Source organism: Erpetoichthys calabaricus, chromosome 9 (assembly GCF_900747795.2).
Source record: "Erpetoichthys calabaricus chromosome 9, fErpCal1.3, whole genome shotgun sequence".
In the NCBI taxonomy this organism is placed as follows: Eukaryota; Metazoa; Chordata; class Cladistia; order Polypteriformes; family Polypteridae; genus Erpetoichthys; species Erpetoichthys calabaricus.
Window position 1 is genome coordinate 145,277,227 of NC_041402.2, and position 13,572 is coordinate 145,290,798.

A 13,572-nucleotide genomic window follows, 5' to 3' on the forward strand; every position below is an offset into this window, starting at 1 on the left:
GTATATACAATACATTATTCTCTCACTCATTTGGAATAGTCATTAGTGTAGAATCTTGTTCATGCTTTTTATGAATTTTGCATTTTATAGTCCCTGACAGCCATCATTAAACAAAACCTTGAAAAACAATATTTTTTTGCCTTTTGCTCTTGATACCACATAGCTGACTTCATGGCTGCATAATTATGGAGGCACCACATTTTTACTTTATCACCCAACACCCAAATGCATTGTGACATTTTGTAGTTTTTCATAATATTGCTTGTAACTTGTATTTTGGCCACAATGTTAAACCATTTTACAGAAATCTATCAAAATTTAATATGCAATGCCTGCAAAAGGGTTGTAAGTTAAATGAAAAATTTTCTTAAGAATATACAGTTTTGTTTTTTTTTGTAAGACAAGTTTATTTAGCAAATCACAGCTTGTTCATTTCTGTTATTCTAGTGTGTCAGACAAAAACAATTGAAGGCTGCAGCCAACTTGCTCATGTTCTCAATGTAAAGAAATATTTTCTATCATTCGTTAAGAAGTTTACTTTTAAGCAAAATCCATCATGTGTCCATGTTTCTTTTTTAAGGAACAGCTGGCATCCACCTTACTTTTTCCCTTTGTAAAATGAAATGCCTCTGTAATAATTAATTACAAATCAAATACTTTATTCTTAATAGCATCAGGATTATTATATTTTAAGGTTACTGTAATTCTCTTTATACTTCATTTTTCCTGCAGGTTAGTAGTTTCAACATATGATACAGTATATCTGATTAGAACTTAAGACCATTAGAACAATCCAGACGAGAGTAGGCCATTCAGCTGGCCAGTCCTATCCACTTTATTCTTCCAAATAACATCAAGTCTAACTTTGAAGGTCCCAAAAGTCCTAAAGTCTACCACACTACTTGGTAGCTTATTCCATGTGTCTATGGTTCTTTGTGTAAAGAAAAAATTCTTGTCTGTGCAAAATTTACTCTTAACAAATTTCCAACATTGTCCCCATGTTCTTGATGAACTCATTTTAATGTAACAGCATCTATCCACTGTACTGATTCCCCTAATAATTTTATGCACTTCAGTCAGGTTGCCTCTTAATCTTAATTGCTTAAATTGAAAATGTTCATCACTTTAAATCTTCTCTCATAATTAATTCCCTGTAGCCAAGGAATCTGCCAAATCATTATGTCTCCTGAAAATTTCCAGTGCTGCTATGTTCATTTTGTATCCTGGAGACCAAAACTGCATGCAGTACTCGAGATGAGGTCTAACCAGTGCATCAAAAGGCTTGAGTATAACCTCCTTGTATCATCTGTTTTTCACTGGGATAATGTGCAAGCTCTACACACACATTGAGTGTGTTTACATGCCCTTTAATACCCCAGTTATTCACTGAAATCTGGTTTCTAAAATGCCATATAAACACTTATTTCAGTAGTGACACCAGGCTATTGGTCTCTGTGAAACCAGGTTAACACACACATTTCTCCACGAGTAACCTGGATATTTGGCCATGTAAACCCTTAACCAGAATATGCTTAAAGATTTTGTAGTCTGGGCATGACTGTTGCACTCTGTTAGCCTGTGCATGTGTTTGCTAAACAGATGCTTTCAGCAGGGTAGAAGGTAGAAGCATCCACAAGATAAATATCCTGAGGTAACTGCTCGGGCAATCACATTATTCCAATACTCCTGCTTGAAATAATCTTTCTCAATATTTCAGAAATTGATAAATTTATGTTGATGACCTGAACACACAGTGCTAAATTCAGTAATACAATCTCGGGAACTGTGTTGGGGGCAACACATAAAAAGTAACACAAGTATGGCCGAATGTTTACACTGCTGTTTCTACACAATTGCTCCTCTAGCCCACAGTGACTGTGATTTAAGCTTTTGATGGGACATACTGTATATGCCTCCACAAAGCACTGACAGGCATGGCCACCTGTGTGTACCGTGCCACATTGTTGACACGTCATCTATTGCCAAACAATTATGCTACACGTCTGACACTAAAACAACTTCACCAACTGAAGACCCTTTCAATAATCTCTACAGAGTGACCAGGAGTACTTGCTTTTCGTGACAGGTGCTAGCACCACCTGCTTCGAGGTGCGCTCAGGCCACATACCAGATGGTATAAGAAATGACAGGTGTTGATGGTGACCTGCATTATACAGACATGCTGATCTTCTTCATTACTCACATGAGTTAGATATTTCTGCACCCTAAAAAAAAGACCTTACTGCCTTCCACTCATGTTTAAAGTGGTGGCACCCTCCACAATGTAACCATAGATTGTGTATATCTTGATAGCCACATTCACAGATGCTCTCTGTAAAACAAAGTGCACATTGCTCGCAGTATGAATCAACAACCAACATTAATCTTTTTTTTTTAAATAAAAAAAGCACAAACAGAATTAACCATAAGAAACAAAACAAAATAAAAGAGTCCATGATGGAATAGAATTAACAGTGATATTTTCTATAGCTCATGGATGTGCTGTTTTTTTAGAATGTACTAGAAATACACAAATAGAACATCCCGTTTTTCAGTGAGTAAAACTACCTTTTATTTATTTATTTATTTATTTAGTTAGTTATTTATTTATTTGTGTTGGTATACATTTATTCAAACCTAGTACTAATTTTAGGCTTTGATACCTAGATTTCTACCATATTTTTTGCTTTGATTCAATCAGATTTAAATCACCTTTATAACATTACCAAGTACTGCTATTGGCATTGCCATGTACTATGGAGTTCAACATCTATCTCTTCTACGCCATACACCACCACCACAGGCCACCTCCAATCCAGTTGTTTTCCTTAGTTCATGCACCAAAGCCTTTATAAATAGAAGGCAAGTTAAAGAAAAATACAAACTACAAGCGCAGACAGATGTCATAAACTTTCCACAAGTTAAAACATAATTACCTCTTTTACACAAGATCAATGTCATTATAACACCCAGTACTTCATGCTTTAGGTTTAATGTTTCATCACATTCTTCCATTTGTTCATATTTGTGTTTTCCATGCTACTTTTTTCTATTACATAGTTCTTTTCTTTTGGACTTCCACATTTCACCACCTATGACTAAATTTTCCGTTCTCTTTTATTTGACGATCAGATGAATATATTCACAATGTCAGCAACTCCTTACCTTTGTCATCCATGGGAGCCTCTATTGATAATCCCCCATATCATGGTGCCTATGTTTTCAAAAATCATATTCAAGTTTATCATTATGGAGTTATTGGAAAATTGTTAAGAGTAAATTTCACAGAAATATTGGGAAGTTGTTCTTCACACTGAGAATGATAGACACATGGAATGAGTTACCAAGTAGTGTGACAGACAATAGGATTTTTGGGACCTTCAAACTCAAGTTGATGTTATTTTGAAAGAATTAAGTGGATAGGACTGGCAAGCTTTATTGACCTTACTGGCTTGTTCTCATCTAAATGTTTCTAATGTTCTAATTAAATAAGTGGACTTCAGCCCTTTTAATTCCCTTTATTTATGGACTGGAGGTCATGTGTTCCACTGGTAATAACAGTATTTTATAGTCAGAAAGCAAATTTCAAGCAACCACAAAGGTTAAAAGCTTTTGAAGCATCAGAGAATCAAGGTAATTCAAGCAGAATCAAATAAAAAATGTGGAATGTGGCAGTTTAAGACAGATCACGAAATTTGGCATCCTTGATGATCCATTTGCTAGAGAATCAAGGGGAATGCCACTAAATCAAACCAACTCTCTGTCCAGACCATAACTCCAAACTGAATGAAGGGAGACTAGGAAGAAATTAGTGGGGAATGTTGATAAAAAAGTTGTGAGTGGCATTTGCAAAACTAAATTGTTTCCTTAAAGAAAAAATATTTTGTTTATTTTGAGTAATGAAAATAAAAGCCATTGTCAAGGAAATAATTGTAAAAAACATTTTTGTACAGTATGTGATGACATCTATTAAAATTAAACAAAAAAATGTTACAGCTGGTTTAGATGTTATACAGTTCATAAGCTCCTGGTAGATTTATCAAAAATGTCATTACACTGTATTTGGAAAGAGTGCAATGTTGCAAAAATGAACACTGTACGTAAACTAAAACCAGATCATAGAAGTAATTTAATGGTGTGAAAAAGTGTTACATGTTGTGGTCACTAGTACCCACAATGTGGGTGATAGGCATTCCTTAGCTGCTTAGGACGGCAGTGTCTTTGCTTTATGATACAGTGACAACCATCTAAGAACCCCTAAGGCCATATAATGTTTAAAATAAAAGAAAAAACACAAATGTCAAATATCATCTGAGTGGCATCAAATTGTAAAGTAACAATTCCATGAACCATAAAGTCCTGAAGCACTTCTTCACCCATCAGTGAAAAAAATCAAAGCAGTTCTGAAATGCTGTTACTTCGATTTATACTCAAGCAGAGATAATATGAGGAAGCCCACAGGTCAACCTGGAATGACTTGGGCACAAAAAGAGGGCAACACCATAGCAGAAAGGAACAGCCCCAGGGTTTGTTAACTGCTGACCTCTCTAAGATGACTATAGTGAGCTCAGGGTCAGAGAAGGGTCATAGTGTTTATGTCCTATATCAACAGCTTCTTAAAACTGTCATGTACTGGATATTAAGATAAATGGACAACAGCTGACTTTCAGAATTGTAATACATGCCTCTAACTAACTTAAAGCCTCAACTTTAAGTTAGGATCGCTGATTAAGGTCATGTTTAGATAACCTTTTTAATAAGGCAACATTGTCAGGTCAAGCTTTCTTATATGCACAGTAGCTCCATTCATACTGATAACAATTTACGCGACTGCCTTTTAAATTCAAATAGATAAATGTTCATCACATTGTGATGTCTCAAAACTTGTGTATAACTGATGGTCAGAAATAAACATGCAGATACTTAATTTGGGTTGATCAGCCCCCAGATTACCAGAGAATTATCTGTCAGTTTGCTTTGTGGAAGGCTGGTGGTGGCCTGGCCAGTTCTTCTGTAATTAAAGACAAAAGGCAGACAAAAGAGAATTTATCAATTAGAGAAGGAGACAATCGGAGACACAATTTGTCATTGGGCTTATTATTAGTCACTTTAAATTGTTTACAAAAAAGTAAAATGATACCTTTAAGGATGTCATGCATTTGTGTTTGATTTTGAATTACTCATGTTTAATTAGCTATAAAAATTGTAATGATGACACAGGTTTGTCCATTTTTGGAGCTTCAGCATTCTGCCAATAATATGCTGAACTGAAAAATATTTGTTACTCAGCATGACCTTGCTAGATTCCCCCCCACAGTCCACCTCGCCCCAAGTAAAGTAATAGCTTTCTATTTTGCAACTGTTGTGTCTCTCCTGCAGAATTAGTTACCTGATATACACTATAAATAGTGCTGAAGCAGAATGCCTGTATAGCTGTCAAACCATTATCCCTTTTCAGGCTTTTTTTATTTTTGAAGAATTTTCTTCAAAATTTATGAAGCATCTTTCCAAACAAATAGTGTTTATTGTATGGATAACTGTTGTTATTGTTTATTTAACTGACAGTAATATGTATGCGGATGTAAATGAACATTACATGATAATGTACCTTTCTTTTACCTTATTATATTTGAGAATATGTGTAAATAGTCTGAATCGGTTTTTATGAAGGAGTGCTATTTAAGAATAAGCTGAATTGAGATTAATTTGATAAAAACACTCTTCCACATAGACACCTCTATATATATAAATTATAAATTAAGATATATTATAATTGCTCACTATCACACACACACACGCCTGTGGCACAATGGTTAGAAGTCTATTTTTTATTTTGACCCAGTTATTTTTTGGATGTAGTTTTAACATCCTCTCTCTCATGAATGGGTTTTTCTCCAGGTATTCTGACTTTAGATGTAAACGTTAAGTTCATTGATTGCTTTAATTGTTCCCAATATGACTGATTGCTATATGATTGTGTCCAACAAAGTGCATGCAGTGTTGCCAGGATTGTCTCTGGTTGTTGTGACTGTAATTTGCTTGGATGGATTGGATGGATGCAAACACCAAGCTGATTAATAGACATAATTGTGTTTTATAGTTCAATGCCTTAGCTACTACCATAGGAACATCTAAGAAGGGAATAGCTGGGGGACTTGTTGGAGATATATTAGCATATCCATACCATTAAACCATAACTGGAGGTGTAGGATACCTTTGAGCTCCTCCTACAGAACACCGAATAACAGAAGCTACTACTTGTACATCACATGCCATATCTTGTTCTTCTAGCCATTCTAAGGTCATGTGATTGACCACAAACCTTCTCTTGTATTTCAGAGAATACATCTGAACTGATAAGATTTTAAATTTATCCATTATGTTGTATGTGACCACAAATTATGACAGTACAAATTTTTTCTCTGTCAGAAAGGGTCTAAAAGATATATTTAAAGGTTAAATACATGATCACACCTACTTCTCACCTTCCCTGATTTTACACTTGGATTTGGCAAAATTGCAGAAATGTTTGGGAACTTTGCCAAACTCCACAAACTGCATTCTACGAGGAAGGAGGAACTGATAATGTCCCTGAGGGCCAGGGAAGTGTCTGTCAACAATGCTGCACCAATTAATGGGGCCAAAAATGTGACCTGAGTTGTGAAGTATCAGTGATAACCACTCTGCAGCTGTGCCTCATATATATATATATATATATATATATATATTGTGATAGATTGAGGTCTCCGTGACCCCTTGAACCCTCAGACTAGACGTCAGACACCAGGTAAAAGTCCAAATATGAATATTTATTTTAATAATAAAGTGCACAAAGCACCCTCCTCTCCACAATAATCAATAATAAACACAATAATCAATAATTCTCCACACTTCCAGACGCGTTGCCACCCTTCCACCCAGCTCAGCTCGACGTCTGGGATTTCCCATAGTCCTTTTATATTCCCTGACCCGGAAGTGTTTCCCATCCTACAGTCCATGTGATTTCTTATCACTTCCGGGTCAGATAAAAAGTCCTTTTCTTCAACCTGGAACTTGCCTATGATGAACTTCCGGGTTATAGGGCACATACAACTCTCTGGGCCTTCCTGCAGCGTCATCTGTTGGCCCCTGTGATATCCAGCAGGGCTGTAAAGGAAAACTCCATCGTCCATGATTCCCTGCTGGTATTCGGGGCACATCCATGCAGCAGGGACAGCTCCATCTGGCGGCCTGGGGGTGTTGGCCAGGGTGACAGGCTGGCCATATCCCACAATATATATATATATATATATATATATATATATATATATATATATATATATATACAGGTACTTGTCGACTTACGACCGCGATTGGTTCCGACTGACTGGTTGTAAGTCGATCTGGACGTAAGTCGGCCTATGTTAATTTAAGGTAAGAATATTAGACTGGGTAATAATATTGTAATCATCTTAAAGTAATATTTTATCAACATTTTCTTACTTTCTAAGACAAACACAGCATACTACAGTACAATTTGTTTAATATGTGGAAAACGTGCAAAACAAGAAATACTGTACTGTACATTTAATTCCTGGCACCACTGGTGCTTGGCTGCGGGTTGTCGATATCGCCTTCATCAGATCAGGCGAGGCTGCGGACGGGGTGATGGGAGGAGTTGCTCTTTTCATAAACATAGTGAGCTTCGTCTGAATTGTTTGTTTTTTTTTCTCTTCATAAATTTCGCAATAAGGACGAAATGTGTTGCGTGCCATCCGTTCAATCCTCGCAAATCGTTCAATATTTGGGTCCATTTTTTCAAAATGAGCGAGGAGTTTATTCAGTAGAGATAAATCTTCTGACAATCCCTTTGTGGTGAACATTCTTTGTGGCACCTCCTCCTCTTCGTCTTACTCCAATTCTCTTGTTTCTTCTTCCGCCACTCTTTCTTCTTCCAATTCTATCAGCTCTTCATTCATAAGTTCACCTGATTCCCAGTCTAGCAACTCCTCGACATCTTCCATTCCACATTCCACTGAAAGGTCTTTTGACAGTTTCACTATTTCTTCACGAATCTCATCAAGTTCTTGTTCACTGTTAAATCCAGCAAAAGTATTTACATAACGCTTAACACACTTCTTCCATACGCCATTCATACACTGTGAGTCGACATTTCTTGCGGGGAGGGCTTCTGTTTTCTCTGATCTGAGTTCACCTCTGTTATAGCGCGTCTTTATTTGAAAAGAGCAGTGTCAGATCGGGGCGAGCGTGAACGCTAACTTTGACAAGCACTATAAATTTACAATGGTTGTTACAGACGTAAATCAAATGTATGTTTTTATTGTATAATATTAACAATAACAGCAGCTCTCTACTCAAAGCGGTAAACTCGAGAAGCTGCTAGCATCGAACCCAGAAGCTCTTGATTGGGAGTCAGCAGTTGTGTGTGGGAACTGTTAACATTTGAATGTGATGATTGTATATAAAACTTGTGCACGAACGAGACTGGGATAACTGTGGATGTGGATGTGAGTGGTGTGTGTGACTGAGAATGACTGGTGTGAAGCCTGAAGTCCAAATATCAAATAAACACTTTCACAAGTACAAGTATAACAGAACAAGTGCGCTTTTATTCAAGAAGAAAAAAGAAAGCAGGTTGCGGTAAGCAGTTGATGCGACTGCTTGCGTAGTGCAATCCTAAGAACTGCCCAATCAAGAGCTTCTGGGTTTGATGCTGGCAGCTTCTCAAGTTTGCCGTTTTGAGTAGAAAGCTGCTATTAGTGTTAATATTATAGGGTTATATGTTAGGGTTATATTATTATCGAAAATTGCCAAAACAACAAGACACAAACACACGTGGGGCAACACTGCTGCGTATATTTTTACTGCTGCATAGCGAGACTTGAGAGTGCGGGAAACTGGCGCTGCCAACAGCTGGCGGGGGAAACAGTCAAACGCGTCGTAAAGTCGAACAGTCGTAACTTGCATAGGTCGTATGTCGACGAGTACCTGTATATAGATATATATATATATATTACTATATATATTACTATATATATCTTACTATATATATCCATCCATCCATCCATTTTCCAACCCGCTGAATCCGAACACAGGGTCACGGGGGTCTGCTGGAGCCAATACTATATATATATATATACTGTATATATATCATTGCACTCACAGTTTCAATCCTCAGGGCGCACACACACACACATATATTACTATATATATATATACTGTATATATATCATTGCACTCACAGTTTCAATCCTCAGGGCGCACACACACACACATATATTACTATATATATATATACTGTATATATATCATTGCACTCACAGTTTCAATCCTCAGGGCGCACACACACACACACACACACACTCAGGGCGTTTCATGAAGTTGTGCCATGGAACTGTCTTATTTCATTTGAAGTCACAGTTCTGGGCACAGCTCAAACATTCTTTTTTGTTTCTAATATAACTGTGCAGATGCTTTACATTTTTTACTTCTATCAAGAAGATATAAACACCTTGTAAATAGTAATAAGTATTTCATTATTATTATTATTATTTCACAGGGCCTCATGTGTTGTTTGACTCAGGGAGGAGGAAGGCTCTTTAAAGTCTTGTCTGGTAGCTGTTGTGCGTGGCTAATTATGCACATATGAAATTAACCATCTGGTGCTGCGGTGAGTGAGTGAGTGCACGGGGATCAGTGTTATGTATTTGGAAGCAGTTCTCATAATATTGTCATTGTGGAAAGCTAATGTGCCCCTCAAAGAAAAACACAGCAAGTTATTTTTTTTCTTTTTTAATGCATGTGGGGTGCAAATCCAGCTGGAGTACAGATTGGATTGTGACATCACCCATGCACGAAGCAGATTGGCCAGCAACATAAAATATGAAATGGAGTACACATGTGTGAAAGTTCTATGCATGTCTGGTACAGTTTTTTGATGTCATGCTGGCCTCATAAAGCACAATGGGGCACTAGAAAAAAAAAGCCAGCCCCATGGTGAATTTCAAAGAAAATATTTGTCAAAGAAGGTCACCAGCAGTCACAGCATATTTGCTATAAAAATGCTTCGGTAGATACTGAGCATTATCACCAATAAAATACCCAACTTGCTGATGCAGAAAAATTGGTGGGTCAGGATGCTGTGCTCCAGCCTGCCAGAAATAACCTGTTTCTTACTTTGAGCCACTAAAGTTGTATATGCAAGATACTATGCCATATTATATAGAAGCTGTTCATTTTGAAAGCTTTGTTAAACTTGTTGGAATGTGTAGAATATGATATACAGTCATATGACATGATTAAAAAAAAATAAAACACTAAACTTTTTTTTTCTCTTTACTTCTTGTAGGACTTGTGTGGGGCTACCACCTGTGACACTCTGGGCATGGCAGATGTGGGGACAATGTGTGACTCAAAGAGAAGCTGCTCTGTAATTGAAGATGATGGCCTTCCCTCTGCTTTCACTACAGCACATGAATTGGGTAAATGTTGAAAATGAATAGTAAAAGGCACTTTAGTAAATACATTAAAAACTGAACACCTGAACATTAATGATGCAAAAGACTAAATATAAAACCTGACAAAATCTTTCTTAGTTCCAATCAATGTGCTGGTCTTTTCATATTGTGTATTAAAGAATGATGACTTGGGCCTATTATGAAATGAAACCAGCAAAGGCTTAAACCACTAGAAATCTGCATTTAACAATGCATTTGAAAACAATGAAAATATGTACTTTACTAATTGTTTCTTTTCACTTTAATTTTTGGGTGACACAGTGATGCAGTGATTGACATTGCTGTCTCTCAAGAATCCTGTGCATGGATATTGTCTGTTTGTTTTTTTTTTGTGGGTAATAAAGTTTTCGTGTGGACCAAATGATTAGATAGTACCCTATTCACAGTTGATTCCTGCCTTGTGACTACTGTTTTCAGGATCGGTTCATATCTTGATTTTAGATTAATTGGAAATTCTAAACTGGCCCTGTTTCAGTGTGAGTGTAAATGTGACTGTAGATGTGGGTATGAGGGGGATCCGACAAACGACTACTGCCCCGTCCAGGGCAGCTTACTGTCTTTCTCCTCATGCTGCCAGAATAGTCTCCAGCCCCCAGTGATCTAAAACAGAGTTAAGACAGTTTGAGAATATTAATACAAAAAAAAAAAAACAACCAATTCTTCCGCCACTATGAATTTTTTTAAGAAGACTTTGAGGGAATTAAACCCTATTTTTGAAATACATTATGTCTTGGACATTTCCAAAATGAACAGGATAATTGTCACTTACACTTATTAATCTCTTAAAATGGGATAGAGGAGGAAAAGGAAAGGAACAAAACCAGTGACACATCAAGACGAAATGACTTGTGAGGCTTCAGAAACCAACCCTCAACAGAGCAACATGCAGTAGCGAGAACACCCAAACAGAATCATCAAACAAATAAAAAAAATATTTTTTTAATCATATTTTTATTTGTAACTATGATCAAAAAATGCAGAAACCATTTTAATTCATACCGCACAATAGTTTCATTGTAATTGTCATTTTTGTTAGCCAGAAGAATAGACTGTTCTCTTTTTTAATCTGTTGTTTATTTCAATGACTGTTTATGCCAAGAAAAATAATTTGGAAATCATTTTAATACAGCTAGACCAGTTTTACTTGTATGTATCCTCTTTTCTTAAATTAAGCTCTAATATTTAATTATGCACCTCCAGTCATCTAGTCATCCGTTCCTTAGCCATTAAAGTTCACCACAGGATTACATAAAGTGTTGTACAGTATGTGTTGGAGAACATCTTTATTGATATCTGAATATTTCAAAGGCTATTTCAGTTCTGTATGAAATTGTACTGTATGTTGTTTTTTTTTTCTTTTATCATCCGTCTTCAAATGATCATTTCAGTTGTACATTGGCTGCAAAATGAATGTAATTACTTTGAAGAATTCATCTATCTTTTACCTATATCCATCCTAGGTGAAAGTCAGTGTATGGTATCCATTCCCATTCCTAGACTGAAGCTTATGACCAAATATTTTCCAGTCCATATACATATTTTCTCATAGACTAGAAATGAGTTGTATGGAGGATCAGAATAGTGAAATATGCAGCACATATCATCCTTCACCCTCACTAACCACTAGAAGGCTAACTTGCCCTGAAAAGGTGACAAGTTGACAGAGCCATATTTTTGCCATCCTTCCCCCTCAAGACAAACTGCTAGAAAGTTATAAACTAGCCCTGAAAAGGTGATAAGATGCTAGGGTCATAGCAATGTGACCCATCAACATTTTTTTGAAAGTACCAGTTAATCCAAAGTGCTGGCCTTACTGGGGTGGGATGGTCTGCTTGATGTATTGCAGTGTACATTGGCTGTATAGAAATGACCCCTTGCATGAAGGCTCTTTCATGGGAATCCCGATGAAGCAACTTTACGACAGGCCTGACAGATTTTGAGACAGATTGTCACAGTATCTAAATCTAGCTAGTTTCAATATTAACAAATAATGGTGCCCCCTGCTGATTTCCAGACAACACCTTAAAGCAATGACCATTGATTTAGAGAGGTGGGGCTCCAATCTTGGCATTCTTTACAACATCTTGCATTCACCACTTACCACTGCACACTGTGTTGCCTTACAGAATGAGTATTTCTGTGGTGTTTCGTTTCATGTACTACAGGACATCAATCATGGCGTGTATGACACCATTACCTTAGCTCATTTCATCTTATATTAAACTAACCTGGAGTCCCTTTATGCATTAAAACAATTCCTTTCTCCTGATTTTAGAATTATTTTTACGCTCTTTTAACATGCATCTGTGTTCTTGTTTATTAATTACTCTGTTAGTACTTTCCTCAACCTACTATCAAAATTCTAGCTGTCACGTCTATACTCATGCGATTGACTAGGTATTCAAACAATTCATATAGATGAGCTAAGGTGGTTGTTCTGGATCCCAGACAGTGTGCATCATTGTATTTCTGAAGACAATGCCATCGCTACACTGTAACAGACTTAAACTTTAAAAAGTGTTAAACTCTTCTGAGATAAAATTCATCAATCCCTGGTGAAAGTGATCTTTTGACACGTTTTAGCCTCAGCTTCCATAACATCGTTATGATCTACAGAATGCACTTGTAAACACAAAGATATGACGAACAGTTCAAAATGAAACACTTTGACTAACATATTAGTCATGAATATTGTGAGGAAATGTGAAGAGTTTTTTATGAGCAGCAGTTAAGTGTAACTGTCACAAATAAAATGTTCAGGAATCATTCATGGGAATGTGGCTGTTTTCTGCCGCGCAATATATGAGTTGATTTAAAGTACAGTACATTTCGCAAGAATAGGATTAATAGTATGTTCTGTAAAACTCACTTTAACTGAAGCAAACACTTTGTGGGAAAAAAAAAGCTATTTCTGACAGAAGAGCTGACTTTTAATCAAAACACAGGAGCGGTTTGCAAACAAGGAAGACAATACCCTTTCTTTCTGAGGAAGTGTGATCTTTTTTAGCTAGAATTATGAAATTCTGTGAGTTTTTTTTTCTTTTTTTTTAATAAA

At 36.5% G+C, this 13,572-nt stretch overlaps 1 protein-coding gene across 1 annotated transcript in view; it reads left to right on the forward strand.

Moving 5' to 3' along the window:
- The window catches only part of LOC114658198 (A disintegrin and metalloproteinase with thrombospondin motifs 15-like), a 118,919-nt gene that overhangs the window by 44,159 nt on the left and 61,188 nt on the right, over positions 1 to 13,572 (forward strand). The window contains exon 2 of the mRNA XM_028810296.2: positions 10,349 to 10,481. Coding sequence (XP_028666129.1) covers positions 10,349 to 10,481 — 133 coding nt within the window. The remainder of the gene's footprint in view (positions 1 to 10,348; positions 10,482 to 13,572) is intronic.